Source organism: Emydura macquarii, unplaced genomic scaffold (genome assembly GCF_026122565.2).
Source record: "Emydura macquarii macquarii isolate MOO-44397 ecotype Brisbane River unplaced genomic scaffold, CSIRO-AGI_Emac_v2 contig_1348, whole genome shotgun sequence".
In the NCBI taxonomy this organism is placed as follows: Eukaryota; Metazoa; Chordata; order Testudines; family Chelidae; genus Emydura; species Emydura macquarii.
The window spans coordinates 12,138,538-12,161,686 of NW_027131485.1; the positions used below are offsets into that span (position 1 = coordinate 12,138,538).

Genomic DNA, 23,149 nt, shown 5'->3' on the forward strand with positions numbered 1-23,149 from the left:
TGCAGTCTTCTGGGCTACATAGCTGAGAAGGAACTGCAGCATTGGTGGGTCTACATCTCCCTGTATATCCTCACACTAGAGCCTGAAAATGAATGGTGCATAGGCATGGGCACTGCTGACTAAAATCTTCGATCAAGAGTGCATAGGCATGCGGAGCACCCATAAGAACAAAACATCTCAAAGAACTCATTGTGCAGATAAGTAACCTCTCTTTCCCTAGTGCATGTTAATGTAGTACTGTTTGCAATGGGACTACATTAATGTGCACATTAGCAGGGTCCATTTAGGCTAGTTGGTGTGCCACATGCTTGTGCGCATTAGAATTTACAGCCCTCTGATACAGACTTAACGTACCATGTAGTCAAGTCCTTAGTGCATAGCTGGCTAGTGCAGCACAGACTTACACCCCAGCTTGCCATGAACTAAGCATGGCTAGACAAGCCTGAGTCTGTCAGCATCTCAGGGTGAGTTGCAGTCCAGTGACACTGCTTAGAATTTATGCTGTACATATCCATGAATATTTGGGTTCTGGATAAACATACTAGCTCAAATGTCTGGCAAGAGATATAGCCCATTTGTGTTGCTGGAGATGTGCAACAAAATGCACTTAGGCAGGGGATTCGGATTACAAGAACCAAGTGCATGTTTTTAAGTGCTAAGGGGAGAACCTGTCTCTGTTTGAGCCTTTGGTGCTCATCCCCACAGGGCCTTAGAGTGCCTTGTGCATTGTCTTCCTCTTTCTTTTGAACTGTGCTGTGCTCTGAGTGCTTGCTTGTAATGCTAGCTTTTGCTTTGCAGACTCAGCTCATACAGATGGTGATATGGATGCTCCAGCATCGCCTTCTCATCCAGCTCCATACATATGTCTGTTTGATGGTGCCCCCGAATGAGGAGGATTTCCGAGCTCAAGATGAAGACATGCCCTTCACTGCCAGAGTTGGAGGCAGAAGTCTAAGCACTCCCAATGCTCTCAGCTTCGGCTCCCCAAGTATGAATACGCTTCCTTTTTCTACTGTAAACACGTCTGTAGTTTGCTTTTAGAGATTAACATAGGCCATATCTAGAGTAGGTAGTGTTTCATAATGTGATAGTCAATGCACCTTAGCTAATGACTTTAAACAGACCTCTGCAGCCAGTCTAAGTAGGGGTAGTCATATTTAATAGCCTGTTAGTTAATCATGGGTCAGACCTGGGCTGGAGAACCAGAAATTGGCGAATGCCTTGGGGCCCATTAAAGCTCATTTCTCTCTTATCAAACACCTGCAGGCCATTTCAGTCACCCAGTACTCGATCACTGTCTTCCCATTTGCTTAGTCCTGACCATCTCATCTTGTCAAAAAGTCCTTTTATCCGTCCTTCCCAAGTAACTTTACCTGGTCCCACGTTCCATGCCATACCCCAGAGTGACCAAGGTGCTCTTCCAGATGCACAGCTGGTATCTCTATGGACTTCCATGATCAGAAACAGAATAGGGGAAGTTATTAAACAAAGTGCTTGCAATAAAATGCTCCAAATAGCAGTGGAGTTGTTGGATTATAGTCTGTCTTTAAGGAAACACATACTGGATACTGTGGCTGACATATGTTTACAACTGCCAACTCCCTCTCTTCTCACTTGACTCCCCAGCTCCTCCCATTGCCATGCTTCAAGGTCAGCTCTGGGAGTGTTTTACCAATGCCAAAATGTGGTGCTGAAGTCCCAAATTGCTCAAAAACCTTGTCAAGGAAACTGAAGTATGTCTGTTCATCTGGGTCCTGCAGTATTCCCAGAAGCATGCTTGTTAATTATGGGGACATTCTGCAGGACATTATTTCTCTGAGATCTTGGAGCCTAAATATTATTGTTGGCTCATGAGACTAAACATATCCAGGAAACCTTTTCTGTGGGTTAGATAGAATGAACCAAATTCAGGTTTATCAGGCTTAATGCTGTGGCAGAGCATCCAAGTCCAACAGGGATGCATGATAGACCTACAATAAATAGTTCATATTCTCAAAATTAGCTTGCACTGAGTAAAATACGTCTCTCCTCTCCAAGGAGTGTGTATACACACGTGCCCAAGTTCTGTTTCCTTGTGAGAGTGAATGTCAGCAGTGAGGTCTTGGTGAGGGGGTATTGTATTGTTACCTTTATCCCAGAGCCCCCTCCTATTTGTTCTGTCAGCATCTAGAGCACCAGTTTGTAGAATCTTGTGTGTGTTTGCTTCAAAGCAGCCTTGCCTTCTCCTGCTACTGTCTCCGCTCATCAGTCGAGAGCTTTCTGGATGGGTAAGGGGTTTGTAATATTAAAAATCCATAAAACCAAAAGGAATTAAACCACAAAAGCTGGGTAAAGTAAGAACAAATGGCTGACTGCAGGTTAAGGTGGAACACAGATCTTCACTGTCCCCATTTGTGATTATCTAGCCTACATAGGCCATAGAGCTGCACCAAAATAATTCCTAGAGCAGATCCTTTAGAAAAATATCCAATCTTGATTTAAAAATTGTCAGTGATGGAGAATCCACCATAACTCTTCGTAAAATATTCCAGTGGTTAATTACTCTCACCATTAAAAATGTATGCATTATTTCCAGTCTGAATTTGTCTGTTTTCAACTTCCAGACATTGGATTCTGTTTTAGCTTTCTCTGGGTTGGCATACTGGATCTTATCAAAAAGGACTTGCCCCCCAAGTGTTGGAGTTAAATAGGTGTTAATAAACCGAACACAAAGCAGAGGCTTAAACAGTCTGAATAATCATAGTTTCTTAGGTTTCATTTGCATGACTTGTTTAATGCCATAATCCTGGTTCTCCAGTTGTCAATAGTCATCTGGGAAAAACAAGAGGTGACAAGTGAATTTTTAATGTCTGGGTCAGAGGAAGTTTTCAGGTCTTCTTTGCCCCCTTTTTTTCTCTTTATGATGATGAATAAACTCTCAATTTTTCTTTTTCCTTTCCTAGGCAGTTTGCTAGGCTTTTTCTGTAAGGACAGTCATGTATAACCCTGTTGGGTTTAACCCCTCCCAGTGGGAAGTTCTATAAGTGCAGCATAGCTTCCTTGGCCTCTTCTGCCAGTACCTGCCCTCCCAAGTGCTCTACTTTTCTCATTGTTGCTTTAAGTTGTTTAAACTAGAGCTGTCTCAAAATTTTCTGCTCAAGTTTTTTTCATGGAAAATGTGGTTTCTTCAGAATTGAAATTTTCCAAAGGAGAAATGTTGATTTTATTGAAACATTTCAATTTTTCACCAAGGAAAATCCAAACAAAATGTTTCAGCTCTGTTTAACATTAATCTCTGAGCCATCACAGTGCCCCATGAGACTGGTAGTTCATATACCTCATGTCCCCTGTGCCTCCTTATGGGCTGGGTTCTCTGACTACATTATGTGTTCCATGATACATCATGATCATGGGAGGCATAGTCTGACCTGGAAGCCTGACCCATAGGGGAAAATGGGAGCATGAGGCACTAGCTCTAGGGTTTTCCCAATGCTAAAGAAGGAATGCAAACCCTGTCCCAGCAGTTCCCATTCATAACTTCCCAATATCAGTGCCAGCACTCAGTTTATTATTTGTAGTCTCGTGTGTTTATTTCCCATTCCTCCATATGTTGCTATTTCATCTTGTTCGCTATACATCATCAGTGTATAAAGCTCATTAGACATGTTGTTTCTGGCTCTGCCTTTAATCACTCTGTTATATCAGATAATAAGAACATAAGAATGGCCATTCGGGGTCAGACCAGTGGTCCATTTAGCCCCGTGTCCTGTCTTCCGACAGTGGCTGATGCCAGATGCTTCAGAGGGAATGAACAGAACACGACAATTCTCAATTGATCCATCCATCATCCAGTCCCAGCTTCTGGCAGTCGAAGTGTAGGGCAGCCAGAGCTTGGAGTTGCGTCCCTGACCATCTTGGCTAATAGATAAATTCAAGGAGGACAGGCTAATTTTTTAAAGCCATTTACACTTTTGACCTTCACAACATCCCTGACAACAAGTTCCATAGGTTGGTTGTACATTGTATGAAATATTTCCTTATGTCTGTTTTAAATGTGCTATTAATTTTATCAGGTGACCCCTAGTTTTTGTGTTACATGAAGGGATAAATAGTACTTCCCTATTCATTTTCTCCACACCATTCATGAGTTTGTAGACTTCTTTGCATCCCCCTTTAGACCATACCATTCTTCCCTGAGCTACTGAGATGCAGCTCCTAGGCTATGTGCCTTGTGTGGACTTGCAAGAAGGCCCCCATCTGCACATTTTCTAGCCAGATAGCAGTGCAGTCCCCATTTTCTAGAAAATCCTGATGTGTCAATAATATTGCGTGTGTTGACCCAAATTGCTCCTTACTTTTCTGCAACCCCAACAAATTGGCCAAGAGCACCAAATTCCCTGTCCTCAAACTGTTCACAGGCAGTTACCATGTCATGTTTCTAAGCCCTCTTTCTTTACTATACCAAGCTGACGAGTTTCACTGGAAGAAGGGGACTGCTAGTTTACATTCTTCACAGCATCATATTATTTCTGATTTACAGCCAGTAGCGATGATATGACTCTCACAAGCCCTAGTATGGATAATTCCAGTGCAGAGCTGATACCTGGTGGTGACTCCCCACTGAATAAACGGATGACGGAGAACCTGCTAGCAAGCTTGTCTGAATATGAGCGGGAAGCTATCCTCAATGTCCCTGCTGCACAGAACCCAGAGGATCTCCGCATGTTTGCAAGGTAGGGAGTGATAAATCAGCAGAATGTAACCTCTTTTTAATCTCCCCCCCCCCTTTGCCATTAATCTCTCTGCACTAGCGTGGTAAAGAGGGTAGGGGTGGAGGATGCACCTTGAAAGATTAAATTTTTGGCTCTTATTCCCACGGTGACCTCCTCACCAGTGCTTGTTGGTGTCTGACACTAGCTAATGGCCGGGTTTTTAATTAGTTCCCCAAGAATATTTTGTTAATAAGCTCTGAATATATGTAAAGGCTCTGAGACCCTCTGATGGACAGTGCAGTCTCACGTCTGACTGCGTAGCAGTTGTCTTATGGTGTGGTTCTGGGAGTGTCTGACTCTTGGTGAGACAAAATGGAAGTTGCCATACCTGAAAACAATCCCAAGAGAACTTCAGAGTCAGAGGCCCAGGTGTGTGTGTGCACATGCTGTAGTTACAGGTCTGTTAGCATTTCCAGAGGTCTATAAGTAATAGTTTATAAAAGCATTACAAAATACAGTGACATCACAGGAACTTAACGTTCATAGGGTTTCATACTTGTGGAGAAGAGACTGGCCCGGGGAAAGTGTTACAGCTCCTCTCATACATTCCAGATCACCCAGTCATTCCCTGGACTAGATCTCCCCTGGCATGTGTGGGTATGAGAGCTGTACTCAAGTATCCCAAAAGAGACTGCTGTTGGAATAAAATAGTTGACTTGTATGCTGCAGAGTTCTCTGCTATTGGACCAGTAGAGATCATGTATGTTGCAGAAACCTAGGGCATCAGATAGAAGCTGATGCAGTAAGCAGGGTGATCATTTCATTTACTTCCTTATGCTTCCTTAGTCAGGGGTCTTGGATCAGCTCTGCTTTTCACATAACTTTTAACAATGGTGGTGTATGATGATGATGATGATTCTCATGCTGCAGGAAACAGAACTCTGCTATATTGGTCAGTATCCCATCATGAAGGCTTACTGTAACTGTCTAGTTAGTTACTTACTAAATATACTGTAATTGCCCTCCTGAGAATAGTTGAGTGCCAATTTTTAGAAGAACAATACAATTGGTTTCGATACATTTTCCTATGACAGTTGTCTGTGAACTACTTGCTGCTCTCTGCTTAATATGTAACAGAACTTGTGCCTGTCTGTTCCTATGCACATCCAGTGTGTGACTTATTAGAACTTGCACATTTAAAAAAAATATTTAATTCTTCGAGTGCTTGCTTATGTCCATTCCACTATAGGTGTGTGCACGCCTCCGGGCACAGTTACCTGCAACTTTTTTCCCCTTAGCAGATCCCATAGGGCCAGCTCCAGTGCCTCCTGGAGCCCCGCGCAAATGCTGCGGTATAGGAGGCGTTGCCGGCCCTATGCCCCCTCAGTTCCTTCTTTTTGCCCGTGACGTGATGGTTGCTGGAACTAGCCTTGCTTACAGCAAGTACTATTCCCCTTCTTTGGACTTGTTTGTTCTGTGTTTAGTTTTTAGTTAGTTTAGTAGTAGTTACGTGTAGTTAGAGATAAGGCAGTCCCAGCTGGGACTTCGCAGGGCCAGGGCATTTCCCAGTTGCCGGGCTTCAAGCCAAGTGCCTCCTGCGGGAAGGCCTTCCCGCTCAGCGACCCCCCTCCCACAACAGCTGTCTTAAGTGCTTGGGGGAAGCCCACCGAAAGGATAAGTGTAAAATCTGCCAGGCTTTCAAACTAAGGACTCAAAAAGACAGAAAAATACAGTTGAAAGCCCTGTTGATGGAGGCAGCGCTCTGCCTCGGTACCGAGTGTGGTATTGGTACAGAGCGCAACGTCTGCACTGTCCGCGACTCAGCACCGTGCAGCCTCACCAGTACCAAAGAAGAAGAGGAAGCAGCGCACGGAGCATGGACACTCCCCTGCGTTGTCGATACGGGAGGGGTCGAGTACTGAGATGCACCGAGCTCAGCCCGTAGAGACCCTTTCTCCAGTGCCTGCATCTCCGGTTAGGGAGCCTCCCCCGACTCCTGGGAGTGGGAGAGGGCCTGTGCTGATGCTGTCCACGCTGGAGGATTTTCTGGCAGCAAGAGCCTTGTTGGCCTTGCCTCCGCTGCCTCCGCCGAGGGAGAAGGAGCCGGTGTCACAGGGGAAACTTGTGTTGGGTCCCCCTGAATGGCGGAGGAGATCCCTGGTACGGGGTGGAAGATCTCCCGCCGGACGGTCACCCAGGGTAGAGCAGAGCCTCTCCCCTAGTAGTCACTCCAGGTTGGTGTCGTCAAGCCGACCTCCACCAACACGGGATATGGAGTCTCCCTCTCGGCGCTGACGTCGATTCCCAGCTCCAGAGGCAGTGCAAGCCAGGAGCAGTGCCGGTTGAGGTCCGCCAGGCGGCACCCAGACAGATCCCGTTCCCACTCTCCAGCACTAAGGAGTTCGCCTGCATCCAGACAGCTCAGAACCCAGTCGTCGTCAGACCTGGCCCCGATAAGTTTGCCCACACCAAGGCAGCTCAGATTCCAGTTGTCAGAGGAAGACCCAGCACCGCAGAGTTTGCCTGCACCAAGACGGCGCAGAACCTGGTCGTTAGAGGAACACTCAGCACCAAAGGGTTCGTCCACACGCAGTCGGCGCAGAACCCGGTCGTTGGAATCTGGCTCGGCACCGAGGAGCTTGAGACTGCGATGATCTCAGTCACCGAAGGCCGCTAAGAAGCCGCCGGGCAAGCAGAGCTGGAAATAGTCAGTGCTGAGGTGGCAGTCTGGTACTTCTAGCTCTTCGGAGTGTGACCCCGCTCGTCGGCACTGTGCACGGCGACGGAGGTGTTCCTCGTCGTCCTCCAGGGGGCATTCTCCAGCACAGAGGAGTGCCTGTGACCCGGGACAGACACAGTACCACAGGTCTAGGGACTTGGACTCCGATGCTGCTTTGGGGTGTCCCGGGGGGTAGTTGTTAGGTGAGTCGACGCCCCCATAAGGTGCCAGAGCCCCTGGCGAGTTAGCCCCTGGATGGCCCCAAGGACAGTGGCCACCCCAATGGCCTTATTGGGCCCCATGGGGTCTCCAAGTGGGACCTGGGCCCCAATCCGTTAAATCTTCGGGAGTGCAGTCTGTGCCTCTGGTACCACAGAAGGCCTATCATCATCACTCCTCAGATGAGGAGTCAGACCCCCAGGAGGGAACCTCAGCGGGTACAACCTTTTGCCAGGAGGGGGCACACCTGCAGGCTGCACCACTACAATCTTCCTCCTCCTCCTCAGCTGATGAGGCAGTCTCCCACGACCACTCTGCACCACTGGATGATTTCAGGGCGCACCAGGAGCTGCTCAAGAGGGTTGCCTCCAACTTGGGGCTGGAGGAACTAAAAGAGGCTGCAGATAGCCTCTTTAATGTGCTGGCGGCGGCTGCCCCGGCTTGAGTGGCCCTCCCAGTCCATGGCAGGGTCCTTAAAATTGTGAAAGCCCTCTGGCAAAACCCCTTCCTCGGTCGACCCTACATCAAAGGTGGCCGAGAAGAAATATTACATCCCGGCCAAGAGGTTTGAGTATTTGTTCACCCACCCTGTCCCTGGAACCCTGGTAGTAGACGCTGTGAACCAGCAGGATAGGCAGGGTCAACCAGGGTCGACTCCCAAGAACAAGGACAATAAGAAGCTGGACTTGTTTGAGAGAGAGATTTATTCAACGGCAAGCCTTCAGTTTAGGATTGCCAATCAACAGGCTCTCCTGGGCAGGTATAATTTCAACCTGTGGGACTCTGACAGTTCACTGAGGCCCTGCCCCATGACCAGGCCGTAGACTTTAATACTATCATGGAGGAGGGTACCGCGGTAGCTAGAGCAGTGTTCCAGACATCCTTGGATGCTGCTGATTTGGCGGGCAGGGCTATAGCCTCTGCCATTTCTGTGCAAAGATGCTTATAGCTGCAATCCTCGGGGCTGTCCCAGGAGGTTCAGCAATACATCCAGGACCTTCCCTTTGATGGGTTGGCCTTATTTTTGGACCAGACTGATGCAAAGTTGCACAGTCTGAAGGACTCTAGGGCCACGCTTCGCTCCCTGGGCCTCTACACACACCCCAGTCTTCTAGGCATCAGTCACGCCCCCAGGTGCAGCAGCAGCCAAGGTCTCAGCCCAGACCTTTTAAACCCTATAGGCAATGGGACAGAAATAGGGGGTTTAGGAGAAGGAATCAGCCCCCCAGAAGGTCGGGCAACCAAAGGAGACATTTTTGATGGTGTGCCCGAGGGTGGCACCCAGACCGTTCTCCTGGATCCATCCTGCCCCTTCCTAAACAGGCTAAGGCCCTTCTACCCCAAGTGGGCAAAACTCACTTCCAACTGATAGGTCCTTGGGGTAGTCTTGGGGGGCTATGCCCTGCAATTTACATCTACCCCCCTCCCAGCAACTCTCCCCCTCCATCCCTCTTCAGGGACCCCTCTCACGAGCAACTTCTCGTACAGGAGGTGGACACCCTCCTCAGCCTGGGGGCGGTGGAAATGGTCCCCCAGGGCAGAAGGGGAAAAGGGTTCTATTCGAGATATTTCCTCATCCCCAAGGCGAAGGGAAGTCCGACACCCATATTAGACCTGCACCATCTAAACAAATATGTCAAAAGACTCAAATTTCACATGGTCTCCCTAGCTTCCATAATTCCTTCCCTGGATCCAGGAGACTGGTATGCCGCCATCGATCTCAAGGATGCATACTTTCATATATCTATCCTCCCCAGCCACAGGCGCTTTCTTCACTTCATGGTGGCTGGCTCTCACTACCAGTTTACAGCCCTGCCCTTTGGCCTATCTTTGGCTCCGAGGGTGTTTACCAAGTGCGTGGTGGTAGTGGCTGCCCACCTGAGATGAAAAGGTGTGCAAATTTTTCCTTATATGGACAATTGGTTGATCAGCGGTAGGTCCAGGTCCCAGGTGCAGAACAGAGTGACCCTCACTTGCTCCATGTGCCGCAGGATGGGACTACTCATAAATGAACAGAAGTCCACATTAATCCCAGTGCAACGCATAGAGTTCATTGGGGCTACCCTGGACGCTTCCCACGCCAGAGCCTTCCTGCCTCAGCCACGCTTTGAGATGATGGTCTCCATCATCTCCCAGCTGCACCGATGCCCCACGACAACAGCTAGGCACTGCCTGCAGCTGTTAGGTCACATGGCAGCCTGCATTTAGGTAGTGAGACTCACTCGCCTGAGATTCAGACCGCTTCAGGCATCATTAGCCTCGGTATATGTTCCGAGCAGACACTCACTGGACCAGGTGGTCACAGTTCGCCCGCCTGTCCTAGCCTCTCTAGACTGGTGGTGGACTCCCCGGGCAGTGCTGAAGGGCGTTCCGTTCAAGGAACTGGTCCCATCGGTCACCCTAATTTCTGACACTTCGGACGTAGGTTGGGGGGCCCACATCAGCGCCAACCTAGGCACTCAGGGGATCTGGTTGAGGGAGGAGGCACCTGCACATCAATGTGAAGGAGCTGAGGGCCATTCGCTTAGTGTGCAAGGTGTTCCTCCGATTCCTGACAGGCAGGGTGGTGCAGGTGCTGACGGACAACACTGCAGCCATGTTTTACATAAATAGGCAGGGGGGAGCACGCTCCTCAGCCCTCTGCAAGGAAGCTATCCATCTGTGGGACTTTGCTGTGAGGCATGATTTCCACTTGACGGCCTCTCACCTTCTGGGAGTGAGGAAAGACGAGGCAGATCGCCTCAGCAGGTCGTTTCTACTCCGCCACAACTGGTTGCTACACCCAGAGGTGGCATCTACGATCTTCTGGAAGTGGGGCGTTCCCCAAGTGGACCTGTTCACATCAGTCTGGAACAAGAAGTGTTCATGGTTCTGCTCTCTCCAGGGTCGAGAGACCAGGTCGATTTCCGATGCATTCCTCATGGACTGGACGGGGAGCCTCCTGCACGCGTTCCCGCCCATTCCGCTCCTGCTCAGGGTCCTGCTGAAAATAAAGAGGGACAGAGCGGACATTATACTGATCGCTCTAGCCTGGCCAAGACAGCACCGGTTCAGCATGCTGCTGGACCTTTCGATCGCCCCACCCCTCGAGCTCCCGAGGCAGCAGGACCTTCTATCCCAGGACCATGGTTGCCTGTTGCACCCGGATCTGGACTCCCTGCACCTCACGGCCTGGAGGCTCTGTGGCTGATGGAGTACGAGAGAGCCTGCTCAGTGCAGGTCCAGCAAGTCTTGCTTGGCAACAGGAAGCCTTCCACACAGGTCATGTATTGGGCTAAATGGCAATGGTTTATCTGTTGGGCGGAGTCCCGGGGTATCCCACCCAGCCTCTCATTTATACAGGCGATCCTGGAGTATCTGCTCCAGCTAAAGCTCCAGGGTCTGGCGCTGGCCTCATTGAAGGTTCACTTGACAGTCATTTCGGCCTTCCATCAGCCGCTAGAGGGGAGATCACTGTTCTCCCATCCCATGTCAGTCAGGATATTTTTCTCCCCATGTTCTTTCCCAAACCTCATGGTTCAGAGGAGGAGAGGAGATGGCACTCACTGGATGTGAGACGAGCCCTGGCCTTCTACATTGAGCGTACAAAGCCATTCCGGAAATCGACACAGCTCTTCGTCACAGTAGCTGACCGGATGAAAGGCTCACCTATCTCCACCCAGCGCATCTCCTCATGGATTACATCATGCATCAAGTTCTGCTACGAGCAGGCGAGGGTGCTGCTTCCAGGAACCATCACAGCACACTCAACCAGAGCTCAAGCCTCATCTACAGCCTTCCTGGAGAGAGTGCCCCTGCAGGACATCTGCAGAGCCGCCACCTGGTCGTCGGTGCATACCTTCACGTCCCACTATGCCATCATCCAGCAGGCGAGAGGACGTGGGATTTGGCAGAGCAGTGCTGAGGGCAGCTCACCGGTAACTTTGACCCACATCCAAAGGTATTGCTTGTTAGTCACTTATAGTGGAATGAACATGAACAAGCACTCGAAAAACAAGTTACTTACCAGCAACTGCTGTTCTTTGAGATGTGTTGCTCATGTCCATTCCACAACCCATCCACTCATCCCCACTGTTGGAGTTGGCAGAAAGAAGGGACTGAAGGGGTGTAGGGCTGGCAGCGCCTCATATACCGCAGCATGTGCGCAGGGCTCCAGGGGGCGCCGGAGCCGGCCCTATGGGATCTGCTAAGGGGAAAAACATTCCAGGTAACTGTGCACGGAGGCATGCACACACCTATAGTGGAATGGACAAGAGCAACACATCTTGAAGAACGGCCGTTACTGGTAAGTAACCTTGTTCTTTAGTTGATACTGTTTAACATCCTTCCTAATTACTATTAGAATGGAAAGTATTTAATCATTATCTGATATGAATATATCATCCAATTGCAAAAAAGGCAAATGTGATTCTGGAATATATTAACAAGAGTGTCTTATGTAAGACACAGGAAGTAATTGTTCCATTCTCTTTGGCACTGGTGAGGCCTTAGCTGTAGTACTGTGTCTAGTTTTGGGTACCATACTTTCAGAAAGATGTGAAGAAATTGGAGATAGTTCAGAGGAGAGTAACAAAAACAAGTGGTTTAGAAAATCTGATTTATGAGGAAAGGCTTAAGTCTAGACAAGAGAAGGCTGAGGGGGGACATAAGTCTTCAAATATGTAGAAGGTTGTTGTAAAGAGAATGGTGATCAATTGTTCTCCATGTCCAGTGAGGGTCGGACAAGAAATAATCAGCTTAGTGTGCGGGAAGGGAGATTTAGGTTTGATATTAGGGAAAACTTTCTAACTCCTAAGGAGTTGGACATTAGAGCAAGCTACTTAGAGAGGCTGTGGAATCCCTATCCCTGGAGGTTTTAAAGAACGGATTAGACCTATCTATCAGGGATGGTCTAGGTTTGCTTAATCCAACCTCAGTGTCTGGGGGAGGAGGAGGAATAGAAATGGACAAGATGCCCTCTTGAGGTCTCTTCCAGCCCTGCCTTTTCATGATTCTTTCCAAATGCAGAATGAACGTGTATTGAACATTCCTGCCTTGGCTGTATCATTGACAATCATGTAGTAATCACTTGCACTCAAGCAGCTATTTTAAATACATGGATGGGAATACTTCCCACTGCAGTAAGAAGTCTTGCACTGGCAGGAGATGGGGAGGAAGTGGAATATATAATTTAATAAGAGTTGTCTATTGTTTTACTACTTTGATGCTTGTTAGGAGTTATTCCAAACAGTAGTGCAGAATGATAATGCAAAGGGCTCTGCCGCCATTAGACAGTGTGGTTCAGCTTGGAAGAAGGTAGCTAGTAGTGGGGGGTAAATAACTGGAAGCTCATGCAGGCAGAAGGAGGGAGAAATATTGGAGAAGTGATACTAGATGAAGTTTATGGACACACACTGTCTGAGGAAGTTAGGACTTGATTAAACAGAGCCTTATGTGACTGGTGAGACTGAAGTATTCAGCGCTGGGCCCTGAAAGAGGGCAATAGAACAAAGACAACAAACTGTAAAGAATTTGGAGCAGAATAACATAAATGACTAAGGGCTGGAGGAGATGACTCATAAGGGAAAGCTAAGTAGCTGGAATGTGAAGGAGAGTGTACTGTTACACAGCTATTCCTCCCCTATAGTTCACTGGGGCAATGAAATGAGAAGGGTATTTAGGCTGCACATCAGGAGAAGTAGGGTAACAGGGAGATGTATCAAGACTGTGGCACAGTCTTCTATGGGAAGTGGTGGAAACTAGAAAAGCACAACCAAAAACAGTATATCCAGTGCCAGTCCTGCATTGGAACAGAAAGATTGAATGGTATGACAGGCTTTTAATATCAGGGGGTATGTTTAGTACCTAGGGTATGACAGCATTAACACAGCCCAGCATATGTATATACTCAGCTGGTGAAGTGAAGCTGGGCTGGTGTGTGCAGGCACTGACGAGTTGGACTCCTTTCCAACATCACATGCAATATGGTTCCCAAGATCCAGGGAGGATGTTGAGTAGACTAAAACGTTCAACAGAGAACAGAGAGCATGAATGATCATTCGGAGGGTTAGTTTGGCAGTTCTGCTCCGGAAAGTGACCTTGTGTCAGTGTTTCACTGGCTCTCACTGACTCAGTCTGCAGCAAGAGGGACTCCAGGGCTCTCAGCTTGGCTCTGCCACTTTTTCATTGTGTGGCCAAATCTGTAACAAGACTCTAATTCAGTCTGTGTGCCCACCCCACACACCCCCTTTCCCCCAGGGAGCTGGCATGGGAAATGGTCTGTAGCTGGGCATTGTGTCTCTAGGCTCCATCTCTGAGTGGGAATAACACCCCTGGGGGCAGACGGGGCAGTGAGGCAGAATTAACTAATCCTTGTGCAGCGCTTTGGGTAAAGAGTGAGCCTGTCACACTGCTAATCATTAGGGTCAAACCCCAGGAGAGTAGGCTCACTGGTTTCATCCTTCTAAGATAAGTGGGGTTCGTGACAATCTGTGTCTTCTGATGAGGCCCTGCTTGCTTTCTGTGGACATTAAAGCTATCCGAGGTTTGCCCTGGTAACCCCCAGCCAGAATTTCCGTTAAGAACAGACTTCGGTACTTAGCATTTTATACAAAATGAGGTATTTACACAAATCATCTTCCGTTAGATTTCTGATATGGTTTCCTAGTTTGAGTTGGCAATTTGAGAGCCAGAGAGCAGTTGAAAAGCCATAGGAAGGGCATGGGTGCTCTCTGGAGGTATGGGTGTTTGTTCTGTGTTACTAGCAGGTTTACAAAGTAAGTCATGCATGTGTCAGGAGGAGAAAAGGCAAGTTCTTGTGACCTAGGAAAGTTCCCAGGCTGATGTCCTGGAGCCTGACTGAAACTGTGGCAATGTGGGAGAGGCAGACCAGCTGAAGAATTGGAAGTGGGACTATGGTTTGTAGTTTTTCAGTGTGAGTGGTGCATTCTGTCCTTTTCCATTTTTACTCCAGCAATAAATCATATTCAGTGTGTGTAGGCCTGGACTCTGTCCCCACAAGTGGGATCAGAGCAGCAAACTACCTGCACTCTGTTTCCAAAGGTTTCCTTCACTGTTCTTGCTCCCACTTACAGGAGACCTGCATTTGTACCCTGGCTTGGGGCATTTCTAATGGTAGCACCCTAGTGCCAATATAGGCACACACTGTGGAAACATGGTGCAATCTGGCTGAGGTGAGAAGCAGCCCATCACAAATGACGATGGTTTGGGACAAGTGGTTTGGCTTGGTGCCTGCATCCTTTAAAACTGTGTTAAAGGCAAGGAAACACAAGCTGCTTCTCCCTGAAAAGTGACTGTAAACACAGCCTTGTCTTAGTCTTTGCCTGAGATCCCTCTCTGGGATCAGAACCCCCTAGGGTTACGTGGCGTACAACTTACTAAAAAGTATCCCAGCCTCAAAGATCTGGCAATCCAGGCATCGAGATGCAGCAAATCCCATAGTGGAGGGAGCTTAGCTTCAAGGCAGTTGGAGTTGTAAACCTTTAGCTGGTGTCTTGCTCGGCCCTAATACACATCACATGGGTTGCAGGTGTTAGGCATAATGGGAGGCTGCTGTAGCCCAGCCTGGGTCTTTTTGTGAGGGGATTTGGGCTGATCTCAGTGAATGTATTTGCTAATCCAGAAGGTAATGGTGCATTATTGGAATAGAGGAGGAAATGGGTAACTATTGGGCAGGCTGTGTAGCTAATTCTTAGTGACAGCATGGCAGTGCCTTGGCTAGTGTTTTGGATTTTGTTTGTTTGCAAAAGGAAGTTGCCTAAATTAGTCTGTGAAACCTCCCTTTTTTGGGCTCCTCTTCAGCAAAATGCCCCAAAAACCTGGTTTCTGTATCATTCAGCCTTGGTTGTTAAACTGATGCTTAAAAAGAAAAGATCTGCTCCATGTCCAGCTTGTTTCAAGGGCTGAGGCGTTGTCTTGTAATGGGTGTGTGGAACATCTGCCCTTTTGTGCTCAGCAGAGGAGCAAGTGGGAGCTCACTTTCTCCTCTTCTTGCCTTGCAGGCTACTACACTATTTCCGAGGACGGCACCACTTGGAGGAAATCATGTACAACGAAAACATGCGCCGCTCTCAGCTGCTCATGCTCTTTGACAAATTTCGCAGCGTGCTGGTAGTGACCAACCACGAGGACCCTGTGATTTCAGTCTTCCAGTCCCTCTTGAAGTGACTGTGGGGAGTCGGGGAGGGGAACTGCCCCTCTGTGTTTTCAGCTCCCTCAGTCTTAATATTTTGTTTATATAGATGGGCAGGGTAGCAGCAGCCAGGGGTTCTGTCCCTGCTGTTGCTATTAATCTGCCTAGTGATCCTCAGCAAGTCACCCCCTCTGTCTCCCTTTCCCCTGCTGCCTCATGGGATGTGAATGCTGACCTGCCTGTGGGAGGAGCTCTACGCTCTGCACACAGGAGATGCATGTCAGTGTGGATAGAGAGGAGCACCCAAGTGATGCTGTTCAAGCCAGCTTGTGCCATTGCACAGTGCCTTCCCCAAGTCCCTGGCACTCAGCCAGCATAGCCTTGCTCCCCGCACAGACTGGGTGTGGAGTTGAAGGCAGGTTTTACCTTGATGTCGCTGAATAAATAACACTGTCCTTTGACTGGAGATTGGCACACCGGAAACACCTTACCCCTATTTAAATTATTTGACACAGTTGGTGTGTGTGAAGCCCCAACCTGAATGGCTGTTCACATGCAGCTTGAAGTGCTGAGCGAAGTGGGCCTGTGCTGAGCGTGAACCCTAGCTCCTGAATTCAGCACCTTGAATCCCTTGGCAGAGGTACTGAACCTCCCACTGAAGCCTTCAGTGAGGGCCCGCTAGTTTGGCAGAGTTGTGGGGAGTTGTCATTGTCTACACCAACAGGGGCATGTGGAAAAGCCATAGGGCCTGCCCCCAGGAGACACTGCCTTAAGCTATTGGCTTCTTCAGCAAGGACTGACAGCCCCATCGTTGTCTTATCTTCCTCTTGCATGATGTCTGTGGGGCAGGTGCTGTCAACATGTAGAGGCCTTAAGAGTGCCTGGTCTTTCTCCAGCCTGGCATTAGAACTGGGCAGAGCCAGCCCTGCTTTTCCATAGCAGTGAAAAGCCAGATGTTGATGCTGTCAGTTAGCTCCTTCAGCTGCCTACAAGGCTTTGTTCCCTCGGCTTCCAGGCCCCAATTGATGGGAGTAGAGCTGAAGTTGCTCTCTTCATCCTTGTCTGAGGGAGCTGGATTTGTCTCTGGGTGCTGTACCCTCTCTGGTTGCAGGGGGTGCTGGTGGTGATTGTACTCTGCTCATTTTCACAGAATTTTCCAAACCTGGCACTGTTACATCAACATTTTCCAACCATCTTTTCTTCCCCAAAGCTCTTCTCCTTGTTGCTGGTGAGAGTGGGGCCACTGCTCTAGCCTCTCCTTCAAAAATAATTAAGGAGAAGCAGTTTTAGTGCAAAGTTGGGGCTGGCTGAGCCTGCTGTGTCTAAATCACAGCTGGTCCTTCCTGCTAGGGAGCTTCTCTAGTCAGCAGCCATAGCACACAGCAGCTTTTGGGGGGGGATGCACCAAGCCTGCACACTGCCTTAGCTAAGGGACACCAAGAGTTGCTCAAGAAACTGAACTCTGCTCAGATAGCTGGAGTACAGGGAGCAGTGGGGCTTTTCTCTGAGTCCTTCCTCTAAACACTACACAAAGTGTTACCCAACTCCCGCCCGGCACTCTCAGTGGCTATGAACAGATGCTATTGCCCAGTGTGGGCCACCTGATCGTAGGGCTCATTCTTGCAGCCTGCTGCCAGCTATCCTGCCCCACTGAGCTCAAGGTCAGCCCCCCAGAGGTGAATAAAGTCTACAGGCTCCCTGCATCTGTAGTGCTGCAACAGTAGCCTTGCCTTCTCTGTGACCCAGATCCTCAGCAGTGTTGAATAGCCAACAAACCATGCTAAGTCCAAAATGCAAGGGTGAGGCCCCTGCCTATGCCTGCCCCTCCCTGGGAGCAGGGAGGGCCCAGACAAGGAGAGAGAAATCTCCTTAAGTCACACTCAATATTGCAATAGGAATGTCCCAGCAAGGGGAGTGGGGTGGCAGAGCTTCCCTCAAACCTGGTGCCCCCATTCCAGGGACCATCCCCCAACTCTGGTCACATGTGAACTCTTCTGGTAGGGTGGGTACTGGGAAGGTAGCCAGCATGCCGTGGCTTCTGCAGCAGGGCTCTCAGCTAATAGCAAATGGCCTGTGGTTCCCAGGTGCCAATGACACTAACACAAGAGCAGGCCTGGAGGCTCACTCTACAGGTAGGAGTTGGCTGGAATTGCTATAAGTGGGAGCGTTCCAGAGGGGTAGCCCTGTTAGTCTGTATACAGCAAAAACAACAAGAGTTCTGTGGCACTTTAAAGACTAACAAATTTAATATTTGCAGGCATAAGCTTTCGAGAGACTTCAGCTCTTTTCTTCAGATGCAGTAATACAGAAAATAGGTAACACAGAGGCATCTTATAGATATCCAGGTGCATTGAGAACAATTGGGGAGGTGGAGTCTGGTACTTAAGACCTAATGATGATCATTGAGTAGGAGGTGAGAATGGGTGAGCAAAGTAATTTACCTTCGGTAGTGAGACAGCCACTCCAAGTCTCTGTTAAGTGGGAGCCATGCAGTGGAATTCTCTCCCCACGTTCAGTTACCCAGTGCTAGTCAGCAATGGTGAGTACAGTAACAGCAGCCACCTCCCAGCTGGGCTCCATGCCAGGTGCCCCAGAACAAGGATGTTTAACTTTATTTACCCAGGGGAGGAGCAGGAGCTGGGCCCAGCCCCTTGTCTGCCTGTACACACTAGCACTGACCAGCCCCAGCCAGCTGCAGCTGTATTCCTCTTCAGGCCAGGTTGACACATCCTCCACCACCTCTCCCCACAATTAGCAGAGGCTGCCCAAAGGCCCACACCCCCTGCCCTCCAAGAATCAGCCTGTGCAAGGCCCTGCCTCTGTTCCCTAGCTCCCATGCAGGGGGGTGGCTTTTTCACACCCCATGCAAGGTAAGTTATATTAAGTAAGCACGAGTATGAGCAAGCCCTCAGTGTTGGACTCAGGTGCCCACCCCGGCAGTTACATGCCTAGTACCCTTGTGAGTCTGGCCCTCAGCCCTTTAACTTTCCTGCACTTCGTGCAGGATCTGATGCATCACAGCAGTTTCAACAGCTCTCTGCATGCTGCATCAGTCACTGGTGTATCAGCTAGCTCAGTGTGGAGTTTGATGCTGAGGGCAGTTAGCATCTGTGCTCACACAGCTGGCAGAGCATCCTTGTCCCCCACATTCACCTGCACTGACTGTCTGGGATTTCCACTAAAGAACCAGGGTGGGCATTGGCTCAGCAGCTGCAGAAATCAAATGTGAGCATTCCTGGGTGCTGGGGCAGGGGATAAGCAGACTGGAAGCAGAAGAATGAGTCAGGTGCTGCAAGAGATGGAATTGTCAGCATAATTACAAACCTTCCTCCCTCCCTCCCTCCCTCCCCTGCTTGAAGGGTTCTAGCCTTGGGACTCTCATTGCTTTCACCAAGGCGTTAAAAGCTCTGCCCTAAATACTCACAAAGGAAGCCCAGTGTCATTCAGAAACCCCAGAAGAAGCTTGCCTTGTGGGAGTGAGCATGGCTCTTACAGACATCCCATCGTACTCATTTCATTGTAACAAAGCACATTTATTATTAAAACAGCTTTCAAAGCAGCACCTCTCTCCAGTCCATGTCCTGGTTCCATCAGGCCAGAGCCTGGGGCTGGCAATGAAAACACAGGCCTTACCACCAACCCAGTCCTGGCGAGGTTGGCCCCATACCTCTCTATTCAGCAGCTCCTTGCTCTCTCTCCACCTTCTTGTCCACAACACTCACACATTTGTTTCCTCGTATGTAAAACCTCAGCGGTTTCTGTGCCCACTCTCCACCGTAGTTGACACCAATTCTGGTCGTGGTAACCATGGCCTGCTCTCCCAGTGCTTCTGCACCAGGCTCCATCCAGACTGCTGTGTCATGAGCCAGGTCCTTTTGGTCAAAGCTCTTGTTAATATTGAGTGCTTGACAGAGCTTGGAGGGCCCATTGCACAGCTGCCAGTCCTTCAGTGGTTTGGCTGATCCTTTCCTCTGAGCACTTCGAAGCTGCCTCATTGCATCCAGGCCCTGCAGAGGTTCTATGGAGCGGAGCAGGACCGCAGCCCCTTCCCCTGTGGAACAAGAACAACTTGAATCAGCATGGTCTCTACAGGGGCCTCTCACCCCTGGCTGTGCACACTGAGCCCTGTGATGTGTTATTCTGTACAGAGGGTTGAGAGCAACATAGAGTTCATTCCAACCCACACAGAAATCCTACACAGCTCCCCTCCCTTCTATTAACTGGTATCCCATGGTTAGCAGATTGACTCAAAAGGCACAAGTCAATCACTGGTACTTCACTACCGTATAAAGCGCTTCACAAGCTTCAGTGTATTGATCCCCACCACACCCTGGCCTGATGTTATCCTTGCTTTACAGATGGGAACTGAGGCGCTAAGGACCAGACTTTTAAAGGAATTTAGGTGCCTACTTGTATTGGGGCCTGTTTCCATTTAAATCAATGGGTGTATGAAAATCCTAAGTCCCTTTAAAAGTCTGACCCTTATTGATTTGCCCAGGGTCACACAGGAAGTCTGTGGCAGAGCAGGGAACTGAACACACCCGGGGCTAGTGCCAATAGCCAGCCACCCAATTAGAATCAGCTGGGGCCTCAGGAAAGTTGCTGCAGCCTGCCCAAAACGGGGCCTTCATTATGGGGCCATGGAAGGTTCTAACTGCACAGACCTCTGCAGCTCTGACTCAGGTGCTGCCCACCAGTCTGTACACTGCCGTAGGGAGGCACAAGGAACTGGCTGGTCCCCCTGCCCCTCACTAGTGCAGGGAGCTGTAGACATAACTCTCTGTACTGCTGGCCAGCCATGTGACCCCTCATCTCCCACATCTGCACAATGAGTAATGCCAGCTCCACATGAAGCCTCTCCCCTAACACACTCTCAAGGAAACCTGAACCATTTGGAGCCAGTCAAGCCTAGTCCTCAGTTGCCTGCTCTCACAGATTCAGCAACACCTCCTCCCTCGTCCTGGGCCCCAGAAGGGCCTTGGACTGCTGTTCTAAGTATAACACTGCGTTCTGATCCCCAAGACAATACTGGCATGACAATGGGTATGTCCCAAAAATATCATCCATGCCAGAACTGTGCCACTACTAACATCAGTTATGAGACGGTTCTGACCCACCCAGAAGCAGAGCAGCCACAGATCAAAGCTGTGGAGTCTGGAACCAGTTGTCAAAAAGCAATTTCATCTCTATCTCAAAACAGGTTTAATGGTTAATTACTCCTGAAGCCCACTTATACCCCCCTCTTCCCATGCTGCTTGGCCACCCCCCGACTTGCTGCTGCTACTACATAAAAGATGAACAGGACAGTCACAGCTTTGGCCTGATGAATCACTCTGGCAATAAGTATGAGTCAACAATGCAATACTGTTGGAAAAAAAAATACAATTTTGGGTTGCATTAACAGAGGTCTAGCATGCAAGTCATGGGAGGTGATAGTACCGCTAAACTTAGCACTGGTTAGGCCCCAGCTGGAGCACTGTGTCTAATTTTGGTCACCCATGTATACAAAGGATGTAGAGAATCTGGAAAGGATCCAGAGGCAAGTGACAAAAATGATCAAAGGGATAGAATGCAAGCCATATGAGCAAAGGCAGAAGGAACTGGATATGTTTAGTTTGGAAAAGAGGAGATCAAGGGGGAACAGTTAGCTGTCTTCAAATACTTGAAAGGCTACCATAAAAAAAGATGGAGAAAAGTTCTTTTCTTGCCACAGAGGGCAGGCCAAGAGGCAATGAGTTCAAACTACAGCTTAGCCGTTTTACATTAAATCTCAGGAAAAACTTCCTATCCGTAGGAGCAGTGGGACAATGAAACAGACTGCCAAAGGAAGTTGTGGTAGCTCCTTCACTGGAGATTTTCATCTGTCTTGGCTGGTTTAGACCCAACAAATCCTGCATCTTGATGGAGGTTCAAATGGATGACCCTTACAAGGTCTTCTAACCCTATAGTTCTATGATGCCAAGTACTGCAAATATTTTCCACATTCTGCCTTGTATCCAATTCAGAATCAGGTGCACTGGTTCCTCTGTCCTTCATGAGGCATAAGTGTGACCTGAGGAGTCATAGGGCCAGGTTCCCCGGTGCCCTGCACATTGCACAGTGTGTGTGAACCCACTCTGCACTAGTGTGAATGATACAGTGCAAAGCAAGAGGCAAGCCCAATGCTGTGCATGGACAAGCTTCTATACTTGGGGATTACGTCTGACTCCCTGCAGGGGAAAGCACAGACTGACTCCTGAACCGGGCTCTGCAGAAAACAGAGTCAAGGGAAATAAATGTGTGGGCCCATAAGAAAGGAGTGTGAACAGGGCAGGATCCTGGAGTGGAGAACGGTGGCTTTGCCCTGCACCACCAGCAGACTTTCGTGGTAAAGCCAGCATAAGTGGCCACAGGAGCTTCACAGCAGCACAAAAACCCGTGGATGGCAGGAGTGTGCACCTCAAGATTCAAATCATCTGGGAAATGGGGTCACTGATCCTTTGGAATCTCAGTCCATTCTCAGGACAATCTGGGAAATCTCAGCTCCTTACAGCCTTTGCACTTAGCATGTTCTTGAACTCTTGCAGCTCTTCCTGACTGGGAGAACAGCCCTGAACAAAAGCAGTCTTCCCCAGATAAATAACCCAAATCTAAGTGGGAACAAAAGTGCTACCCGGATGTTTTCCATGTTTATGGTAAGGAAGGTTCTTTCCATGATCCTGAGTGGGCGAGCAGAGAGCTTGGTAGACCATTCATGTATGCATTTCTTATATACACAACACTCCCTGTGCTGCTGGCCACCCACAGAATTCTTTACCTCCAACATCTGCATGCTCAGTAACGCCAGCTCCACAGTAATCTCTCCCTCACAAGCTGCAATTAGCCTGCAACATCTGGAGCCATTCAGGACCTAGTCAATGCCCATCTCTCACAGCTTCTCCATGGCATTTCCTGGCTTCATAACCGGCTCAGATTTCTTTTCATGCTCTACATAAAACACCAGAGCATCACCCTGATATTCCCGTCTGCTGCACAGCTGGGTGTGTTTAGCAAAGAACAGTTTGCTGTGTTGTGTGGGCCTTGCGTTGGACTCCTCTGATGTCCTTGTTGCTCTCCATCCAAGCTGGGTAAAGCCAGCAAGGTGATTTCTGACAGACAATAGCAATTTGTTGTTTCCAGCAGCTCCCTTCTCTGATGAGGGTTCATAGGACAAGCAGCCCTGCAAGCTGAGCATTCAGACGGGAGCTTGGGGACCCAACTACTTTTCCTAGCTGTGCCCCAGACACATGCAGGGACAGAACTCCAGAGGGAACCGAGGACAGCTTTAGTGATTTCTAGTACCAAGTAAAGAATTCCAAGCAAATACTAATTACACCAGTTCCTTTTGTTGCTTGTTAGTTACTGTGGTCA

The 23,149-nt window shown here is 49.0% G+C and overlaps 2 protein-coding genes across 6 annotated transcripts in view; one reads left to right on the top strand and one right to left on the bottom strand.

The window, feature by feature from the left end:
* The window catches only part of NPRL3 (NPR3 like, GATOR1 complex subunit), a 103,707-nt gene extending 86,931 nt beyond the window's left edge, over positions 1-16,776 (top strand). For 4 of the 5 annotated variants that reach the window (XM_067551182.1, XM_067551184.1, XM_067551185.1 and 1 more), the window contains 3 exons: positions 799-988; positions 4,520-4,712; positions 15,630-16,776. In XM_067551182.1, the coding sequence (XP_067407283.1) occupies positions 799-988; positions 4,520-4,712; positions 15,630-15,795 (549 nt within the window). In that variant the 3' untranslated portion in view covers positions 15,796-16,776. Of the gene's footprint in view, positions 1-798; positions 989-3,759; positions 3,838-4,519; positions 4,713-15,629 lie in introns of those variants that run through there. The other variant, XM_067551187.1, reaches the window with a different exon arrangement.
* A 1,516-nt stretch (positions 16,777-18,292) lies between these two features.
* The window catches only part of MPG (N-methylpurine DNA glycosylase), a 45,224-nt gene continuing 40,367 nt past the window's right edge, over positions 18,293-23,149 (bottom strand). The window contains exon 4 of the mRNA XM_067551188.1: positions 18,293-19,811. Within this exon, the coding sequence (XP_067407289.1) occupies positions 19,432-19,811 (380 nt within the window). The 3' untranslated portion in view covers positions 18,293-19,431. The remainder of the gene's footprint in view (positions 19,812-23,149) is intronic.